The 22,242-nt window shown below is 49.7% G+C and overlaps 2 protein-coding genes across 2 annotated transcripts in view; one reads left to right on the forward strand and one right to left on the reverse strand.

The window, feature by feature from the left end:
* Window positions 1-10,901, reverse strand: part of NT5C2 (5'-nucleotidase, cytosolic II) — a 62,164-nt gene extending 51,263 nt beyond the window's left edge. Inside the window, exon 1 of the mRNA XM_080347652.1 lies at window positions 10,886-10,901. The gene's annotated coding sequence lies outside the window, so the exon portion shown is untranslated. The remainder of the gene's footprint in view (window positions 1-10,885) is intronic.
* Window positions 10,902-16,474: 5,573 nt separating this feature from the next.
* On the forward strand, window positions 16,475-22,047 carry INA (internexin neuronal intermediate filament protein alpha; the record flags this gene model as incomplete). Its single annotated transcript, XM_080347831.1, has 3 exons — window positions 16,475-17,410; window positions 21,039-21,163; window positions 21,774-22,047. The coding sequence occupies 3 exons, from the start codon at window positions 16,475-16,477 to the stop codon at window positions 22,045-22,047; spliced, it is 1,335 nt and encodes a 444-aa protein (XP_080203957.1).
* Window positions 22,048-22,242: the final 195 nt, after the last annotated feature.

Consider the following 22,242-nt stretch of genomic DNA (forward strand, 5'->3'; position numbering starts at 1 on the left):
GTTCAAACACATGCAAGGACCCGTTACCAACTCAGAGTAGCTGAACACCTCTGTGTGAGTTACAGTTCCCAAACAGAGAGAACAAGATGAGACGTGCCATCCCCGGAGAGAGAACTGGAAAGCCATCCTTCACATACAGACTTCAAACCAAGGAACAACTGCCACTCTAACCTGCTATTAAGGATTATACAACAGCAGCTCTTTTGGCAGCAGATCACGGTGTTTCAAAACAATGACGCTTTTCATCAGATTCCACAGTGTTTCAGGAAGCAAATACAGACTTAGCGGGTCTTTCCAGAAGTGCACTAGCAACCGACAAAGTATTTGAGATGCCCAACTCTGATCAGCAGCACAGTCATTCTGAAAGCATGCAACTGGGTCAGCTTGGATAACACTAACAGCCAAAAGTCCTCTTTATCTTCTTAACACTGAAGGTGAGAGAGGACATTTTTATTGGCTTTCCTGACTGACTATACTTACTGGTAAAAAACTCTCTTGTCCCTGAAGATCGTGTCCATGCTTCATTAATATTTTATAAAAAAGCAAAGATACTGAAAGCTTATTCTGGCTTTTTTCTAATCTTTGAAAGTCAAAGGAAAAATAACAATGATTTTTTAGAGACACTTGATCCCTTTTCCAAGCTGGATAGGCCCTCTCTTATGTGTTTATGGGCTACAAAAACAGATGTGACAGCAGAATCAGCATCTGAACCATCTCCGCAGGCTGGAAACATGAGCTCACATCTCCCCCAGCCTTGGCAGAAAGCGGTCCCTGCTCAGCCCAGGTGTGGACAGCCAGCTGGCGAGTCAGCGCGAGTCCCAGCGCTCTGGACACAACACTTGCCAACGGACGTGCTGCTGAGTAAAGAAGCCAGCATACTTGAACTGGGGAACACTGGCTCCTCCTTCATTAAAAAAGTTACTGAAAATAAACACTGAGATCAACAGCTGAAGACGATCCGGTAATTAGGAGAGCTGCTCTGTCAAAACCAGTCAGAACTCTTTTTGTCTTGCTAAGAGTTTTCTTTTTCAGTGCTATTCTCTTCTCTTCCCACTTTCTTTAAGAAAAAGCATATCAAATGCTCATATACTAACTTGGTCTCTCTTCCTTTTGAGATCTTACCCACCAACAATAGGCAGATAATCAACAAAAAAACCAAACATCTTTCCAAAAGAAGGATAAGCTGAGGACTGTGGAACTAAACCAGACCCAGGAGACAAAGCCTTAACACCCAGCAAGGCCACACACCTCATACACAAAACTTCACCAGTTTTCAACTTGCTGTTTGTCCACAAAACACAAACAAGACAATCTAATGATACTGCTTGGTAAAGGGCACTGTGACGATAAATACATAAATATTTTAGCAAAGAGGATCTTGATTCTCATTTACCCTAACATAGAGGGCTCCAGAGGCATACTAGTCTACTACAGATATCATGGGATTCCTACTTTTGCCCTTAATAATGCTTACCTGTCTCCCCTCAGAGACACATACCCTGAGGCTGGTCTAGCCTTTCAAGCGAGAACAGCAAGAGTCTTCTGCATCTAGGCTTAGCTCACTGGAATCACTGTTGGGCTGGCTCTGACACCCTCCTGAAATGCTCACAAAGGCCAGAAGTACAACTTCCCTTCTCTATGTTCCTCCTAGTTCAGTAACCACAGGTACCCCTCAGGTGACCACACAGAAATCCTCTTTCTCTCCAAACCAGAGGCTGGAGTACACTCATCACGGAGACCAGAAAAGCACATACTCAAAACCTTTCCTGCACTCTGTACTTAGCAAGCAGCCCCACATGGCAGCTTCTTGTCAATGAGAAGCAAGCTACATAGACCTACCAATCGAGTAATGATAAAGATGAACAAAACAGGGAACATGAAGTCTGTAGGTGTTTTGAAGTGCTCTTATGGTGTGAAGTTCCTCTCTGCATACAGAGCACAATTCATTCCTTTTCTGACCTGTTTTTTAATCAGAGGCAAACATAGTAATTATGGTCTGCCTGATCACAAACAACATTACAAGTCTGTCCTCAGGGCATAACAGTGTCCCCACCTGGGTGTTATCAGCCCCCAAATCTCATTTAATCTTGACAGATGTGTAGTACCTAGGCACCACTGCAGGAAACTCTACAAGCAAATTAATTTTACAAATACTTTCTCTGCAGTATTTCCATGCACTTCCAAAAGACTGGTAATTCACACAGCATTTCTTAGGCAACCTACATAACTTAATTAATCAGTAAAATAACTGAACATCTATGATAACTCTGAGCTTTTGTTAAGTCTCTGGCTTCTCTTTGATAACGCAACTGTCTCAGCTTTATCAAGCAATACCAAAGGCCTATATTATACTGTTTTCTAACTGTTGCAACTTCTTCAGAAACTTTTTACTATCCCATCCAAGCAAAACACAAACCACCAAGTTCATTCGAGGAAAACAAAGTCATCTTTCCATGATCTCTTCACTTCACTGTTTTTAAATACGTTAAATCAACCCTTCTGACATAGAAGACCGTTCCCGGGCAGAGCTGAGGAGGACACACATAGTGCTCTCTCTGTACTTGTCTCGGCATAGACAGTGCTCTGAGGGAACACGGACAAGGTGACAGACCTACTCCATCAGCTGTGACCTGGAAGAAAGCTGCCAGCCTGAAGGGTGAGAGAACATGAACAAACAACTAAGAAAGCATCATAAGCAGGTCCCTGTTATCCCAAAACTAGAGCCAAGAGCTCCCGACACGGAACCTTCCCTCTGGCTGGGACTTTTCAGGGAACCTCAAGCATCTCATCAGTGTAGACTTGAAGACTCATTCAACAGCGCGGTCTTGTGCTCCTGCTGTGGATGAGGAAACAGCTTGAATCCCCTGGGTTCTGAGACACCTTTAAAAATGTTTGTCCCAAGCAGAGTAGTACAACAACCCTGATTCACCAAGAAGGACTTCTTTTTCAGCATGTTACCTGACCTGCTGTAGCCTCTAAAAAAAAAGCTGACCATGTGCCCAGCCAGCACAAAGCCTCCTGTGCAGCCACAGAAATGCCTCCTTCTAATTGCTTTCAAAACAGCAACTGGAAAAAACCCCAGCCTGGCTCTGAGTGTCACAACACAGGAAGACAGCTCTCTACATGTCCTAACCTTTCCAATATTCGTTTCTTGACCCCACCAGCATACATCGATTTAGGAGGACTGAAAGTGCTTTTTATTACTGTCTTTGTTAATATCTACTCACTAGATGCCTGTTAAAAAAAAAAAAAAAAAAAACCAAAAAAAAAAAACCCAAAAACAACCAAAAGGGAGTGGTAGATGAGTAAAACACTGTTAGTTTTTCATCATCTGTTCACTTCTGATTGCTCAAGTTTAGCAAGCAGAGTTTTTTGGCCTTGGCTCATAAAACTGCCAATGCAATACTGCTAGAGAAGTTACAATACATGTAAAACAAGAGGTTAAGAACCTACCTAATCTATTATAATAAGAAAAAAAAAGTAAGAAAGGTTAGAAAACAAACGTTTTTAACAATCTCTTAGAAAGGCCACAGTGTTATTTCCCTGGATCAGAGGTAAGAAAGTCCCCAAATTATTGAAGGCTACAGATAGATATGTCATCTTAGATCACAGCAAGTACAGCTCTTTCCAGTTTGTATAAAATTTGCTCATAAAATACACATCTGCTGATGATTGCAGCAATGACATCTTTTAACATACTCACTCTATAAAATCATCCCATTTCAACACCATTATGAGCAGGATACTAATAAATGCCAGAACATGTGCTCAGGATGTCTGCAGTTACCAAGTGGTTAATGGTATAGGCACGCTAATGCCTTCTAGAAGCTAAATTCATATTATTAACTAAAAAGGACTTAGCAGAAGATTGTCTGATATGGTAGTCACTGCTTAGCTTACAGGTAAAGCAAGCATTTTGAAAAATAGAGGAGTTTTGTGTCTGCTTATTTGAACCACTCACAGCTTTAGGTAGCAAATGCTCATTTTTTAATAATTTTTCCCTAGCAGAGCTCTATCCAGTCCTGTCAGCTGCAGCTCTGCTTTTGATTACAGGTAGAAAAGCTCTGCTGACCACTTCTCCCTTGAGAGAGACACTGTTAATGTGTTTGTACTTCCTTTTAGGCAATGATTTGTTTTCCTTTTTTTAACAAAGGGAAGCAATGTGGAAATGCAGCATCCCAAACCACGGAAAGATTCAAAACAAGCATTGCCTTGCTGATTTGCCCTTCATCACTGGTGCACCAACTGACTGATGCTTGCAACATGAAGCGGAAAATGAAATCTGATTCCTGCCTCAGTTTCCAGACAGCAGAACTAACAGATTATTTACCAGTCTGGCTTGCTTCTGTGTTAAATTCCTCTTTCCAGCTTCACTCAGCCACTTGTATTCAATGATGGGAAAGCTACAGGAACTGAACCGTAAGAGCAGCTTCCAGGGTCAGCCTCAAGCTAACTCATGCTCACAGCACCTGCAATTTATGTTCAACTGATCAGTTTTTTTTTTCTTTAGGGAATGAGCCCATCCTGACCTAAACGCATACACAGAGAATAATATTACAAAAATGGAACTGAACAAACAACAAAAAAGAAACAATTATGCAGCAACTAAAGGGATCTGTTCTTAAAAGGTCTCAGTGAATACTGCATAGGGTGTCAGAAACAACATGACTTCACCAGGACATTCAGGACCAAATCTTGCAGCCCTTTCCTGTGACTTCAAAGGCCACATATGTCTTTGCATAGCCTTGAAATGGAATTGCTTTGTAACATCCAAAAAGGTGACTTGAAAAGATCAGAAAGAAACATTTGAAATGCTTTTGCCAACATGTTCAGCTCTTACTTCGGGGGGAAAAAAAAATCCAACAGAAAAATGGTATCTCAGATGGAGACGGAGAAAAGAAAGGAAATCAACATCTAAAAAGATTATTTATAATTGCAACTGGTTCTATTTATTGACTTCCAAAATTACCTAAGCAGCCTGAAGTTCTCTAGCACTTACCCTTAGATGTTATTATTGGTAACTGCTGTGTTGTGATTACAAAGCCCTGGCATAAATCTCACTCAGCACTTCTTTGGGTTTCTGAGGGCCGAACATTCACATGCTCTTCTCTGACCCCATGTTCCTAATTATTTGCCGTGCATGCCTATGTGCAACTCATCACCAAGTGGATCAACCCAAACACCAGCTGAATTCAGCTGGGCTAGAGATTTTTATATGCTTCATGCTAAACCATCAGTCTTCTCTCTTTTAAATATACTTTCCTTCCTAGGTTACTTTAGAAGCTGATTAAAAGTTTCTCTTGTTATATGCCATGGACAGATGCACTAGATTTGATGCAAACGTCAAGAGAAGCAGGGTCCAAGTAGTAAAGTATGAATTGATTCCCACCCACAGCTACCATTCTCCAAAGGACATAAGGAATACTGATTTGAGCAGCAAACACTATCTGAACAGCTAAGCGCTCCCTCCTGAGCCCAGCATACCCAGCTGGGATGCAGCTGTTGCTACCACAGCAGAGCAGGAGGCAGCAACTTGCACAAGGAAGGGGCAACTCCCCCAGAGGGTCCCACAACCCCGATCTGGGCCACCACAACTGCCAAAGTTGGACCACTGTGGCTGGAAAGTATTTTGGGGAAGTGTACCTTCCTGGAGTGTTCAGCGAGAATTTGCTTCCTGAAAATCTAGCAAGAATGTATGTTAAGTGTTTTATGTATTATGCCAAGGTTAACAGGGAGAACTACAATACAAGGCCTGGGTCAAAGCCAGCTAATCCAAAGGCCTGTTCTTAAGTAAACAGTGGAAAACCTCTCCACTTCAGAGCCTCCCGCACAAACCCGTACAGGAAATCTCTCTCTGTTTTACCCTTTCCTCTGAACCAATTGTGCCAAGCAAGGTTAAATTATAATCTTGTAGTAAGCATATATGCAAAATAGTCAGTCTTTGTTTGAAAATATCTGGAATGCAGCTGGGAGCTGTGAATACTCTATTACTAAATTAAGCTAAGTTTGGATCACATAATGACTTCAAGGAACCTTTGTTTTAAAATAATCACTTGTGGTGAAAAGAGCCAGGCTGGTAGCTTTGGAGACCAAAACTCTCTTCTTATTTACAGGATGGGTACAACACAAGTGGTACTAGAGCACTTTGTTCCCACACGTCTGTTTCTACTAAGTTCACTTTGGAGCCACCTTCAAATCTCAAAAGAATCACATCTCCCTGGACATCCCTTTCTTCTTCCATTCACCTACAGAAGCTGTGCCCACACATCCTTTAATTTCAAAAGAGAAACCAACAGGTTGCTCACATCCCAGCATCATTTCTATAGGTACCTCATTACTGCATCTCCTGTTCTTCACATTTAATGAGCTCATACCTTTGCAGAATTTAAAGCAGTTTTAGCTGGTATGATGCACAGGGTAAGAACTCACTTGTTTTCTTGCTTACATGCTAAGAGAAGGTAGCATGCACATCACCGCAACGGCGTTTCCAACCTCCCCAGTTTAGTCAGAACATTATCTGTATGAAACAACCAAAAGAGGGCTAGCTGTGCCGGTAAATCCCACAGCAGGTATCCATGCCCAGAAGATGACAGGCTCGGGTCACCAGCAAGCAACGTTTGGCCTCTCCCATGCTGTACCAGAATGGACACAGTGACAAGACCATGAGGGGTGGCACACAGCTTTCACTGCTCCTACACTGGGGGATCCAACTGTCCAGGAAGTAAGAGCAAACCTGCTTTTGACCTTATAGTAAGGTGCAGAAACTGTTGCACATTCAGGTAGTAGTTAAGATTTTACACAGACTGCTGTGGTTTTTTTTAGGCTGAATTACTCACACTCCCTTCTAGTTCTCCTGCTGTCATATAAAAAACTGTATTTCCCCTAATATGGCTTCATATAGGCAGGTCTCCCAAGCACCTTTTCAGCCCTGCAAACACATGCTTAATGACTATGCTTATGTAGGCGGGTTTAGATTATCAATTGCTTACAGTGGCTACCTTAAATACCTACGCAATTTTTTCCAGATGTTGCTTAAGGTCAATTTACAGTACATGAAGTTCTATTTATTGTACATGCTGGATTCTCTCTGTGGTTGTGTTAAGAAAGCAGACTCTTGTTATACAGGCTCTCTATGTAGAGTACACAGTCCAAGGTTTTAGGAACCATTCCAGTTAAAGAGTCATAATGATTAAAAAGCAAAATACAGCTCATTGCTACAAACATCATTACCATGACACATAATAATAATTTCTTTAGTAGCAGAAAACAGATATTTTACAATAGGAAATATTTATATGAATGTGCACTTTGAAGGTACTCAATAAGATAATGCTTCAGAACAGAAAGCCAACTTTTGAAGACACAGATTGTGGCCATTTCAAATATAATTTCAAATTACATTTGTGCTGCTGCTTTTTAAATAAAATTTAAAAAGTAGATGCAGTACAGACAATAAGGGAAGAATTCCCATGCGCTGACTTGGTAACATATCCCATCCCAAACACAACCCAAAGAGTGAGACAAAGCTTCTACTCCCAGGCACATTCTGTTCAGTTTTCTGTCCTATTATTCTCACTGCTAAAAAAGCCACAGCTGTTTTATATCAGTACCCCCAGCATTCGTGAGCCACCCAGAGGCAAGGACAGGGCATGGAGCAGGCACTGCGAACTCATCCCAAGGTACATCACTCAGGCTGTTCTCTGCTGACGTACAGCACTGTCCTCAGTTTCCCTTGGGGCAGAGCCGAAGTGCCTTGCTCTCTGCATGGGTTTATGCTGGCTGGCATACGAGTATTTCTTATCCTGAAGTGATTAGTTACAGAGGTGTTCTTTCAAAGGAGTGGAGACAAGGCACGGCCCTGCCAAACAGCAAGGCAGTTCCTATGACAACTTTCCACTGCAGCCTGGCTGGAGACCATTAATCCACCTTCCCCAGGCCAAGCAGCTTCTACGTGGTAATGTTATTTTGGGTCATCACAGACCACTGTAGGATTTTCATCAGTGGCTGAGCAATGGCTGGTTGCACGGTACTGAGCCACCCAGATCCCACAGCACTCCCTAATATCTAATCTCTACAAAAGAATGGGTTCCCTGAGTGCCACTGCCTGACCTCATTTTTGTCTCTTGCCCAGGATTGCCAGGGCAGAGGTGCAGTCAGCCCTTCTTCCTGTACATCCTTGTCTGTTGGCATCTACAGTTTCTGTAGGATTCAAAGGTTGCAGATCAGCTCAGTTTGCACTAGAGTACCAAAAACCTACTCTGTGGCCAGCCTGGGGCCATCCCCAGATATCAGCTCACACTGCAAGCAACCACCCATCTATCAGCTTTTGACCGACGCATTATTTTATTAAGCTGAACTGCAAATAACCGTTATGATGTGAGCAAATAAGCCTATCTGCTTTCTCAATAAGCATCAATTAAACACTGTATTTTAATAGCTTGCTTCTCTTTTACTTTAGATGCAAAAATAATATACTTGTATATTTTTAAGGGAAATAAAGCACTCCTTTAAATGTTTCCCAAAGAGTACAATACCACAGTATTGTAACCAGTAAACACCACACTAAGGTTTCTGGTTTTTTTTCAAAAACAAAGATTGCCCTGGAAGCTAAAAAAAAAAGTCTAGGATAAGTATTTCCAGTGATTTCAGGAAAGGTCTATTAACTGTCAATTCAAGCTAAATTAGGAATCAAATATTACAAAAATTACAATTCAAGGGGGGCTGTTGTTGTTGTTGTTGTTATTATTATTATTATTTTAAAATGCCTACAAACTGGAAATTTGCCTGGGAAAACTCCAGCTTGCATCTGATTTTTGCTAGCATATGTCCTAGAAACAGTGTATAACACTAACACTGCCAATGCAAATATACTAACAGGCTGTTAATTTCAAACCTCAGCTGAAAACATTTCTCCCATTCTTACAATTTTTCTCCCCATTTATCTCTGCAATTGTACTTAATTCAATGGAGCATTTTAAATGTAATTCGGTGGTGCATTTTGCCATACAATTTGTTTGAATGACGCTATACAGAGTAAAGGTTGTATTGTACTATATAATGAAACTACGTGTATGCTTGAACAAACTCCAACTGCTGTTAATCAAACCAGCAAGTTCCTGAATGATCTTTTGAACTCCAGACTAACAGCAATAGATTATTTTAAAAAGCAGTTCTACTCTAAAATATGTTTAGGTTGACAAGGGCTGACAACGACTGACAGACTTCCAGAGCTAAGCTGATCAGTTTGCAAGTAAAACACCGTGGTTTTTCCTCACTGCTAGAACTACAAATTCAGCACATGAACCAAAGATCGAAATATAGTTTTGTTTGCCATTTTCAATCAAACCACATAGCACCTGAAAGGACCTGAAAATCTTCATCTTTTTGAATTTATTCAGTAGTGACAAACAGGTATGTGGATCAATACATTTCAGCCAGTGACAAAGTGACAAGATGTTTTTCTAAACTGGCACAGAGGATAATTTGGGTAGGTAAGAGGGCGATGTTTCTAAGTGAGTACTTAGAAAGCATTCAAGCATTCTGCAGTCTTCTGAGGTTCAAATGGTAAATCTTCCAGAGTTAAAAAAAAAAAAATTAAAAAAAAAAAAAGAAAGAAGAAAGTATCTCTTAAAACATAAGTGATTATGGCTTGGGAAGGAATGTTCTCAAGACCACGTCAGAGAGAATCCTCAGTATCCAGTTTGGCAGCCTTTAGAAGCACTAGCAAGGGAATAAACTTGAGAGTTTCATAATCTCAGTGGTTCCAGGAATTTGTAAAACTGCCTGTGCTACACGGAACAGTACTGCCCTATTCTGCCATCCAGTCTGCCAGAAACCAGTGTAGGTTTGTCTTTGTCATACATTTTGCAATATTATTTTTGGCATAAAAAGAGGGATTAAAAAAAAAAAACAACCCACAACTAAAAAAACACATAATCAAAATGTGAGCAAATGAGCAAAGCAGTTTTGTGGCTTTGTTTTTGTTGGGGTTTTATTTTATTTTTTAATTTATTTATTTGGTGCTGCACTCCTGGCTTTAGGTTATCAGCTCAAGCCTAATATAGCTGGAGTGCCAAGATCAACTCGGACGAACAGAGCAGTGACAATGAGCCGTGTTCTGCCCAGAGCCGGGATCAGACTCGCTTTCCTCAGAGAGGCGGATGGTCTGTACCCACCTCCCCAGACGGGCCGGCGCTTTCCCCAGGGAGAAGCTGGAAGGTGCCGCCGGGACCCTCCGGTCCACGTGGGGCGGAAGACGGAAACGAACTCAACGGGTGCCGGCCCCAAACCTCACAAACACCTTCCCGAGGGCTCCTTCTCACGCTGCAGCTCGGACGGCAGAGGGGGGCACGGCCCCGGGACGCAGCCCACCGGCCACAGGGCGGGCACAGCCTGCGGCGGGGAGGGGGCAGCTCGGGGTCCCGCCCGGGGGTGCGGTGGGGAAGGGAAGGGGTCGGGGGTTCACCCCGCCGGGGACGGGAGAGGGGGCCCGTAAGGGATGGGCTGCGGGAACCCAGGGGTCGCCCTGCCTGGGACGGGATGGGGAGATGACGGGGGCTCCCGGGGCACAGCGGCCGGACAGGGGAGGGGACCGGACGCGTTCTGGGGAAGCGGCGGAGCCCGCGGGCGCTGCCTCCGAGAGGATCCCCTCGCCGGCAGAAGGGGAAGTGCCGCCGGCCAGCACCCGGGCTGCACTCACTGCCCCTCCCCTCCTCAGCCCCGGCCGCGGCGGCGGACAGACCCCCCGCTCCCCGGGGTGCGCGCCTGAGGGGCGGGGGCGCTCAGCTCACCTCACCCCAACGGTCCCCGCCAACGGCCCCCGCCACGCGCCCGGCGCACGCACCCACACGCGCGCACTGCCCCCGCGCGCCCGGGCCGCTCTCACCTCCTGGCGCGCTCGGAAGAACTGCCCCGCACAACTGCCGCAGCGCACCGCCGGCTGCATTGCGCAGGCGCGGCCCGCGCCCCGCCCCGCCCGGCGGCAGGGACCGGGGAGAGTGTGCGAGGCCGGCGCTCAGCCGCAGAGCAGCGGCGGCAGGGAGCGGCGGCAATGTGCCACCCCTCGGAAGAGCCGCACAGACACCCCCTCCAGCAGCCCCCTCGGGGCCCGGCATCGCTCCAGCCAAAATCTCTGGGGCTGCACTCCCAGCCCTGCACCCCCCCGGCCCTGCACTCCCAGCCTGCTTGAGCTAGAGCTTTGGCTAACACAATTATTGATTTATTGGGGAGTGCATCTGCAACAAGGGGGGTGGGATGTGCCACATCTGCTGCGAGAAGGGTGGCAAGGAGATCCCAGGAGCAGCTCTGGGTGGTGTGGAGAACGGCGGCTGGGGGACACTGGCTGCAGGCAGGAGGGGGGTCCCACCAGCAAGCACGGGCCGGTGTCTGTCACCCCTGCAGGTATGCCGGCCCAGGCTGGAAAGGCTCAGGGAATGGTTGTGCAGAGCAGAAAATATCCATTAGGCCATTCCCAGTTGTGCCATGCTTGGCCAGTGCTGGCCCAAAAGGTGCTGAGCAAAAAAACCCTCCCTGGCAAAACGAGCCTCCCCTTTTCTGGCTGTTTTTCCTGACCCTGGAGGCTGGGAAAAGGCCACAGTCCTGGTCACCTCGGGGTGGTCCCCACCAGCGACAAGGGTGACAGCAGACATCCACCTGCCCCAGCTCATCCCGGGCACACGCGGCTCTGCCAAACCACTGGCACCCCTCCTCTGGCAGCGGCTTTTCCAGCCTTGCCACCACAGTGCTTCCTTCATCTCCCCAAGGACACTTCCCTCGGCTTTCCCTGTCACCCTCTGCCCTGCTCCAGGTGATGAAGGCTCTGCAGCCGCCCCCCCCAGCATGGGGACATGCCACTGGGCAGGACTTTGCTAGCTTGGGCACACTTGGCCCATCGTGGCTATCCAGGCTCTGCAAGCCTTGCTCCATCCCCTCACCAAGGGGAAGCACCCAACAGCACCAGCTTTTAACACATTCCCTTGATTCTGGCTAAAGCAAAGCCCATTTTCAACACAGAACCCATGGTGGGGTGGGATTGCCCACCTGGGAAGCTCAGCCTGCACCTCCCAGTGCACTGGAACATCTCACAGTGCCTGCACTGGGCACACAATGAGGGGTTTCACTTAAAGATGCATCCACCTGTATTTGGGAGCTCATTTCCACACATCCTTGTGGTGGGGCCCTTAGTGGAATGTGTGTCTGTCTGTCTTCCTGTGTGTCTGTGCATCTGCCCAACACATAACCCCAGAAGATGCACTGGAGCCAACAAGAATGACTAAAAGTGCAAAATGGCTTTTCTGTGTGGAAAATTAAATAGGCAAAAATCCTTCAGAAAGAGACTGAGGGGGATAAGGCAGAGGTCTGCAAAATCCTGCACAGGGAGGTGGGTGAGAAGGAACTGTGTCCCAGCTCTTCTACTGTGTCCCACAGGCCAGGGGCATGGAATGAAATTAGCTGGCAGCGACTCTGAAGCACAAAGAAAGATGATGGGTTTTCACACAGTGCAGTATCAAACTGCGGATTACAGAGCACAGTGGTACCCAAGACATGAACTTGCGCTGATTAGACAAAGGCCAGGAAACACAGGGATGTGACTGCTGCCTGGGGAGCCCCAGAGCTGCAGACAGACAGAACCAGAGCAGCTTTACCAGGGAAGCGTAATTCTGCCAGTCAGAGACAAACTCCTGAGTTAGAGGGACCCAGTACAGCCACTTTGTTAGTGGTTTTGCATGTGTGCAACTCAGTGAATACATCCTTCTTTCTTATATATGTGTTTGTGACATATATGTTTGCTCCCTGATTTTGCTGCCCCTACCTGCAGAGCTCTGCCTCCTGAAGTGGGTCAAACCCACCTGTGCCGCGGGAGATCTGGCAGCAGCCTCCCAGTAGACACTCAGATCTGCCTTTTTCCCACCACCAGGAAGCATTTCCCTCTCATGTGGTTGCCGCAGTGGAACACTTACCCAGAACATTAGTTTAATGGGCTGTGCTGGAACCCAGCTGGAAGGTGTATATCCCATTGCTGTGTGTGCACAGCCCAGAGGGCGGCTTTTTCCTCTGCATCACAAGCCCAGGCAGATTGCAGCTCAGGAGATAAATTGTTTAACAAGACACATAACCAAGGCAGCTTCTGTGCTAAGATCATGGAGTTTTAAGTTGTCCTCCTGCTCTCACATGCAAGACTTGATTTTTGAAGCAAGTGGAAGGTATGGAATGGTCCTGGGCAATTTAATCCCTGATAGAACACACCAGGTTTCAGTAGTGTACAATTCTTAGCTATGGAACTGTTTCTCTTTACTTTTTTTTCTCTTTTCTAGCCTTATGAAGATCCTCCTGATAGGATATGTGTGTATGTCCCAACAGAGACCCATGTGTTGCTCAGGCATCAATATTTCCTGAGCCTGAACGGAGCCCAGGAACTGTCCTGATTTCAGTTTGTGCCCACATCCAGCTTGCCATCTCATTTCAGGTCTGACACATTGGTGTTCAGCTTGTCTCCAGCCTCTGGCCTCAGAGTAGAGTAGAATAGGATAGAAATAACAGAATAATAGAACTGGGGGATTTGTGACATTTGAGTCTGTGTCTTTTAAGGAGTTCCTTCCAGTCTGCCAGGACATGGCTCCTCAACATGGCCACACTGCAGCTCTGCCTGTCACTGGGAGGGCTATACAGCTCCCAGGTTTGTTGGCCAAGTCACCCCTGTGGGCTGGGTCATGGGCTCAAGGGGCTTGCAAGGGAATTGCATTTGGGTGCCACCCACTGGGGATGAGGGTCCTACTGCAGCTGCGTGGAACAGGGCAGCTCATGCAGAGGTGGATCCCAACATCTCAGCCACACTTTGCTCTTCTTAAAGAAGCAGCTGTCCAGCAAGCTGGAGCCACATCCTTGTTCGGTGGGATGTACATGAGTACTGTCACTTATTGACTCCAACTCCTTGTGCTCATTCAGCCACAAGGTTCCAGCAGTCACAGTGGCAACTGGCTCAGGTCCCCCCTGTTTCAATGCAGTCTCCTTCCCTCTGTGTAGACAGACACAAGAACACCTCGTCCCTTTGGGAGTCAAAGGGATTTGATCCTAGGGTCTTTACTCATGGATGTCAACAGACATCCTTGCATTTCTTCTGCTGGTGGAGACTGTGACACTCCTAACTCTGCTGTTAGACTACGTGTGTACAGCAGTGCTAAAACAGCACAAGTATGGAGGCCAGGATAGGCTGCGCTCCACTTTTCCAAGACAGAAGAGAACCGCACCAGCCTTCGCCATGAGCAATAACCAGAGCAAAGTCATCAAAATGATGCCACACACATAACTAACCACAGCTAGAGACTTCTAAGTTATTTGATCAGCTGTTGCAAGTAGCAGAAACCTAACTTATTATATTGTAATGCAATGCAACGGATGTCGAGGAAGTGGTAAAACATACTTGTGTGTGAAGAGTATGTGAAAACCTGAAAAAAAACCCCAAACAAACAACAACAAACAAAAACAGACCAAGGAGAAGATTCCTGCATTAGTGGTGTGAATCAGGCAGCCTGGGCCAGGCATCACGCTCTGGGGCCAGGGTGGCACATCCCAGCCTGCCACCGGAACATAAGCTACTCAGATGATGCAAGTGTTGTAGCCTCACAGACGCTGACCTAAAATGGGCTTCAGGAAAACTAAGTCCTTCCAGGAAAACTACCTGAGAGCGTATCTGAATCCTGGAAAAACAGACACAAACCAGGTCTTTCACCCAAGTGTGTGTATAGCTCCTCTCTCTTCCCTTTATCTCCACTGACCAACACTTTTAATTTCTTCTGTGTCCTATGGTACAGAGGGAAAGGACTAAGGTAGGGTTTATATGTGTGTTAGTTCATCCTACCGACAATCCCCAATTGCACGCCTAGGACCAGCCTGCTGCTGCAGAGGGGCAGTGCTCTGCCTTGGGCTGGGTTCATCTCACTCCCAAGTGAAAGGGAAGTTTTTCTCCATGGGGTTTCTGCCCCAGGCAATGCCTTTCTAAAGCATGGCTGCAGTCAGTGCTCCTGTGCACTCCAGCCAGAGTTGCTGCCATGCTTGCAGGGCTTCCTCTGGAGCCACAATTATGATTAACTCCTGAGCCCAAAGAGAGGTCAGTCCCAGCACCATCTCTCCCCATTTGACTGATACATTTGAAACAGTGACGTATCTTCTGGAAGTCATGGATCTCTCCAGTGCTGGACCTGGCTTGCTTGTCCTCCTTGCTCATCTGTTGGACCTCACTTGTCCTGTCCCCTGGTCACCTGTGAGGAGAAACAGGCACAAGAGGAGTAGATGAACTGAACATCAGTGCAGAGCCCATGGCACAGTGATGTACAGCAGGAGGCAGAACCTGGTTGCACATCTCACCACATTCCTCATACCTGGATCACAGTTATTTTAAACTGGTTTTCCATCTCACAGCCACATTTTGTGTTGCTGTTCCCAGAGACCTGTCACTCCCCACTGAAGTCTTGGCAGGTCTTTCTCTGGGGTGCCGTGTTCCCGGGCAACAGCGCTTAATCTGGAGGTGTGGTGTGTGTGTCCTGCTTCCCATCAGCTCTGCATCCCTGGGTACTCCCACCAAACCCCTGCCAATGGGAAGGCCCAGCCCAGTGGAATCATAGAACCACACAGAATGGTTGGAGTTGGAAGGGACCTCTGGAGGTCATCTAATGTAACCCCCCCTGTTAAAACAGGTAGACCTAGAGCAGGTTGCACAGGAACGTGTCCAGACAGTTTTTTAGTATTTCCAGAGAATGAGACCCCACAACCTCTCTGGGAAGCCTGTTCCAGTGCTTGCATGGACAGAGGTGGCTGGGAAGACCCCAGCAAGAGTGATTTGGGACATTGAGTGTGGTGGTGTGCATGTGTGTGTGTGCGTGTGTGTGCCTGTCTGTGCATGTGTGTGCCTGTCTGTCCATCTGACTCTTTGTCTCTCCATGCATCTGCCTGCCTCTGTCTCTCCACCTGCCCATTTCTGCTTGCTTCCTTCTGTGTTTCTGCCTCCCCTTGCCTGTGCATCTGTGTGTGCATCTGTGTGTTTCTCGGCATGTTTGCGTGTCCCTTTGTTTGTCTGGCTCTGAGTGTGTGTATGTGTGCGTCTTACTGTGAATGTGCCTGTCCCCTTTTGCGTGCCTGTAGGTCCGTCTGCCTTTTTGTGTGTGTCTGACCTTGTCCATCTGGCCGTGTATGTTTGTGTGCTCTGTGTGTGTTCGTCCATCTGTCCCATCCCGTGCCCAGCCCGCCGCCACAGCCCTTCAGCACCGCAGAGCACGGACAGCTCCCGCCGACTTCTACCGCGGCTGCCCCGGGGACGCGCACCGCGCCGCGCCCAACATCGCGCACCGCACCGCGCACCGCACCGCACCGCACCGCTCCCCCTCCCCGCCGGAGCGCCCCGCCCCGCGCCCCGCTCCGCGCTGCGCCCCGCCCTGCCGTACATAAGCGCCACCGCCGCCGCCACTCGGGCCCCGCAGCCATGAGCTACAGCGCGGAGCCGGCGGCGCTGGCCGCCTCCTACCGCCACCTCTTCGCGAAGGTCCCGCGGCGCCCGGAGGGGTCGGCGGGCCGGCGGGGGCGCCCGGGCGCGGAGCCGGGGCTGGGGCGGGAGCTCAGCGCCGAGCCGCGGCGGGCGCGGGCCAGCGAGAAGGAGCAGCTGCAGGGCCTCAACGAGCGCTTCGCCGGCTACATCGAGCGGGTGCGGGCGCTGGAGGAGCGGAACCGGGCGCTGGCGGCGGAGCTGGCGGGGCTGCGGCAGCGGTCGGCCGAGCCGCGCCGGCTGGGCCAGCTGCTGGGCGGGGAGCTGCGCGCCCTGCGCGCCCGCCTGGAGGAAGCGCACGGGGAACGGGCGCAGGCGGCGCTGGAGCGGGCGCGCCTGGCCGAGGAGACGCAGCGGCTGCGGGCGCGCTGCGAGGAGGAGGCGCGGGGCCGAGCCGAGGCGGAGCAGGCGCTGCGCTCCCGGCAGCAGGCGGCCGAGGGGGCCGCCCGCGACCGCGCCGACCTGGAGCGGCGGGCGGCGGCGCTGCGGGAGGAGCTGGCGGCGCTGCGCAGCGCCCACGCCGAGCAGCTGGCCCAGCTGGGCGCCGTGCTTCGCGCCGCCGCGCCCCCGGCACCACCCGGGCGGCCCGACCTGGCGGCAGCGCTGCGGGAGCTGCGCGCACAGTACGAGGCGCTGGCGGCCCGCAACCTGCAGGCGGCCGAGGACTGGTACCGCGCCCGCTGCGCCCGCCTCCACGAGCGGGCGGCCCGCAGCCAGGAGGCCGTGCGAGCCAGCCGGCGGGAGGCCGGAGAGTGCCGCCGCCAGCTGCAGGCTCGGCTGGCGGAGATGGAGAGCCTGCGCGGCGCCCACCAGTCCCTGGAGAGGCAGCTGCAGGAGCTGGAGGAGCGGCACAACGCCGAGGCCGCCGGCCTGCAGGTGAGCCGGGAGGCGCCGGGCACCGTCACCATCCCTTCCCCGCGCGGGGTCCTCGGTTCCGGGCAGCGCCGCCCCGGTACTGTGCGGCACTGAACACCCTCCTCCTGTGCAACCTGCCCCAGCGCTCGCCACCCCTATCCCAGCTACTGTGTAGCACCGGGCATCTTCATCCCACGCAATCGCCCCCGGCGCTGCACAGCGTTGAGCATCTCCCCTCCATGCAGCACCGGCACTCCCCCTCCCCTGGTCCTGTGCAGCGCTGAGCATCTCCACTGCGTGCAAAATCCTGCAGCGCAGCTCCACCCTCTGCAGCAGCCCCTCCCGCAGTTCTGTGCAGCGCTGGACACCTCGGCCCAATGCGATGCCCCCCCACACAGTGCAGCACCCAGCACCCCCGCTATCTCGTGTTGTGCTGCAGTGCATGCAACACCACCGCCCCTCCATCCACCAGCACTACACAGCACCAACTCCCTCTTGCCTTATGCAGTGCCCCCACAGCACTGCGCAGCGTCGGCCACCCCTGCAGCCTTCCTCCCCCTCTGGCAAAGTTCCTTTCTGCCCTGCACAACAGATCCTGCCTCACCAGGGCATTGCCTGCTGCCTTCACCCTTTGTCTATAGGCAGAACCCCAGAAAACAGGTTTCAGGGGGATCATGGAGGGCCAGGACACTCCCTCCAACACCCCCTTCCTGCAGGGGACATCCCTGCACATGGCAGCTCTGTTTGAGGCATCACCCCATCCCTGCTCTGTCCCTTTAGGATCAGCTCCAAAATTGCCCACACATTCCCTGTCATTGTGGGTAATTCCTCGAAGCTGTCTGCCCAGGCTTGGCCCCTCGCCCTGTGGCCTGGCTCTTGGCACCTGCCCTGCAGAAATTGGAGCTCTGCAAACATTAAGGCTGAATTTGCAGCCAGATCCCAGCATCTCTTATGGCTGTGGAAAGACTCATGAGGGGCAGACACTGAGCACTCCATATCTCTTATTCCCTTACTGCAGTTTTACCACATTTTCTTGCTACAGCCAATGTTCATGATTTATAATAAAATAAATCCCGAGATTGTTCCATTACATGGCTATTAAATGATCTATGGTTTCTAAATCAAGCCATTTCCTTCTAAATACTGAAACAACCACCTTATATCATATCTGGAGGACATTGTTATTTTACACCCAAGTAATACCTTCTCATTTTCAAGGCCAAATTTTGTCAGGCTCTCTAGAATTTGTGACTGTAGCTCCAAGCTGCTCGCAATCTTCCTGAATAGTTGAGGTCTTCTTCAACAAATATTGTGGAAATAGGCAATATGCGGCATTTCCTGTAGTGAGTGAAAGGATTACACACGGTAATCTTCTTAAACAGTCTCGATGCCATGTGAAAAGAAGGATTCTAGGAGCAACCTGTCAGTCAGCAAAAAAACCCCAATGCAACTGGATTAAACAGCACCATAATTGAAATTGCTTTAGGGGCAGCATAGCAGCATTTTCCTACATGCCCCTCAGGATCTGCTTTAAGTGTGGTAATACTTAGGAGTTTTTTGAGCAATGTGCTTGTGTAGCAGCTAAATAATTTCCCTGGCTGCAACCAGTCGAAAAGGATGGAAGTCTGTCTTGATAAAGAATATTCACAGAATCACAGATCACAGATTACTATTGTTCAAGCTTTTAAAATGTTCCTATAGACTGCTAAAGCAGGGGCATGTCTTTACATTTGTAGGCTATCCAGTCAAATATGAACCAATATGTGAGAGTTTTCTGCTAGGGGGCAGGTTTGCAAAGGTGTGGGGAAGGGGCTTTCTTCAACCACCTGGCAGAGATGGGGTATGGAAGAGAGGCAGAGACGCGGTAACAAGGATAACCTGTTTTTAAAGAGCATTTTGTTCATGCGGACTGCAGGCAGGGGAGGGGGGCTGAAGGCACAGAGGGTCAGAATAGCAAGAGTGGAGCCGTCCTGGTGCAGGGTCACCCTGAATCCCTGCCTCCTGTCACGGCTTGGTGCAGCAGCAGTCTGGCTGCATCAGAGCAGAGATTTTAATCTGTACTGCAGTGGCATCCATGCACATCCTGGGGCTTTTCAGCTGATATCCCAATGGTTTCCTTGAACCCTTTCCCATTGCCCAGTCCCACCTCAGAGGCACAGCTCCGTGCAGCTCTCTTGCTGCAGGAGATGGTCAGGGCAGCACAGGACAAGGCAGAGCCCCAAGGGTGGCCCATAAATGTCCCACAAGGCGGATTGTGTCCAGCTAACTTGACTGTGAGATGCCACATGCTGCGTTCAGGGTGAGGTGGCTCTGCTCCTCTGAGGGTCTCTGCTCAAACTGGGTTTGCTGTATCAGGCTCAGAGCAGCTCCCTGCTCCTTGTGTGGCTCCATGTCTCATGGCTGTCTCTGCACAAGGAAGGTTATGCAGGATACAAAGGCGGGGCCAGACTGGGAATAAGGACAGGGATGAGATGAGGATGAGGACAGGGCCAGGATGAGGACAGGGAGATGACAGGGACAATGTGGCAGGACAAAGCTCCTTTGCTGGAACAGAAGAGATGACACTGCAAAGGCCCAGCTGTGGGAGGGGGTGCGGGAGAACAGACACTGGCCATTGCAGGGCTTTGCAGGCAGGGCTGCACCGTCACTTAAACACAAATTGCTTACTCATTCCTGCTCCAAATCACACTCCTCCAGTGGCACAGTGGGGTGGCCAACAGCAGGAAACCATCTGATTGGGAAGATCCCCATAGAAGCAGATTTCACTGCTTTCAGGCTGCTGCTTAGATACCTGGATGCATGTGTGAGAAAACCAGGCTGGTTCTTTTCTGACGAGAAAAAAAATAGAAAAAAAATTAGTCTCCTTTGTTAGCAGTAGATCTGGCCTTGGACTCTTCCACCCTGCTGGTAGAACTGGGTGCAGCAGCCATGGCAGGGCAAAGCTGATAGGAAGGATGCTAGAAAGACGTCATTGAGCACCCTGGCTCTTGCAGCGCAGGCCCCTGACTTTGTAACCCACCCAAATACCTGTGTTCGGAGCTGCCTGCTCTGGGGCTCTGCAGCATTTTCTGGGGAAGGTGCCAGATTTTCGCTCTTAGAGCCAGCTCTTCCCTCCTGCCCTGGCAGCACCACATCTCCTTCCACCACCCAGATGTGTGTTCCAACCCTTCCTGAGCTCCACAGATGCAAACTGCAGCCCTTCTCCAATCATGGGCTCCTGTGGTGCTGGGTGCTTGTCCCACTAAGCCACCACCCCTGCTTTGACGATATTTAAGCCCAAAACTTCCCATCCGTCCCCACCAGCTCTTTCCTCTGTAGCAGCTACCTCATCACCCACAGGACCACAGGACTGGGGACTCCACCACTGTGTGCTATTCTCCCCCACCTCCCATCTCACAGACCTTGCTGCAGATGGGAAACCATAAAAATACATCAGTGTATAAATCCTCCCCCCACCGCCCACACTTACAAGTCATGCCTGGTGCTCTGCCTGCTTCTTCATCCCTGTTAGTGTGAGATGCTGGTGGGATGTGCCATTGTGGACCAAGTTCCCATTGCAATTTCTGTGTGTCTGTGATAGGCAGAGCAGAAAATGTGTGGGAGATGTCCCTGCTACAAAATGTGGCCCTGAGTGCCCTTGCCTTTGCAGGACACCATCGGGCAGCTGGAGGATGACCTGCGAAACACCAAAAATGAGATGGCTCGGCACCTGAGGGAGTACCAAGACCTGCTTAATGTCAAGATGGCCCTTGATATCGAGATAGCTGCCTACAGGTAAGGCTGCTCTGACCCTGCGCTGCCTGGCCAGTGCAATTCCTCCCAAACACAATCCCCTGACCTCACCAAGCTGGGATATTTTCAAGGGCCCAGAAAATGTCTGCCTATGCACTCAAGAAGCAACACCATCATGTTGCTCATCTCACCTGCCTGGACCTGCCATGCTCCTGCCTGGGGAGCAGCCATGGCTCCATGTCATGCCTCAATCTAGCAACCATGAACTGTGTCCCTCAGCCATCCCAGAAGCTGTGGTTTTACCTGGGGACAGTTGGGATTGGAAACTTGTCTCTCTTGCAAAGTCAAAGTAGATGCAAAGGGCAGAGTGCCTCTGGTTCAGAGTTTTATTTTCTTGGCATTTCTAGAGGGAAAGGAGAGGGCTGGTCTCATGTACCCCATATTGCAAGTGCTCCAAAAAAGATTGAGTAGAACATATGATTTTGAGACAGTCTTGTGGTGCAGTGTGACCTGAGCCAGCGTCCAGCACAGGCTGAGGTGATGGTCTGGAGCACTCAGACTTACTCCCAGGTCACAGCACACCCTCAAGCTTTGCAGATGTTTAATGTGAGATGTCCCCAGACTAACCTCTTCCCTTGTGATGTGCTTGCAGGAAGCTGCTGGAGGGAGAGGAGAACCTCTTCAGCATGGGAAGTGCCGGCCTTTCAGCGCTCAATCCCCTCCCCAACCCCACTTACTCCTTCCAGCCAAGGGGCTTTAGTTCCTCTACTCTGTCCTTCATGGAGGAGGAGCAAGGAGAGGTTATTAAAGTGACCTCTAAAATATCCACCAGCAGGGCTGAGGTGTTTGGGGGGACCATAACCTCTGCCAAGAAAAAAGGAAGATTAAACCTGCATGAAGGAATTGTTGCGAATGCAAAAATGTAACCATCAAGACCCCATCTGTGTGGCATTTGAAGGGGAACAGTCTCCACTCAGCCTTTAAATTGCCACTCTGGGCACAATGCCACGCTGGGCGTGTGGGAAGCCCCCCCTTAGAAACACATAGCCCCCCGGGGACACTGACGTAGGGCCGGCTTCCTCACGGGTCCTGCCACGAGGAGGCCGAGCTTGGCACATTGG

The sequence above is a fragment of the Nesoenas mayeri genome, assembly GCF_963082525.1.
Source record: "Nesoenas mayeri genome assembly, chromosome: 7".
Lineage (NCBI taxonomy): Eukaryota > Metazoa > Chordata > Aves > Columbiformes > Columbidae > Nesoenas > Nesoenas mayeri.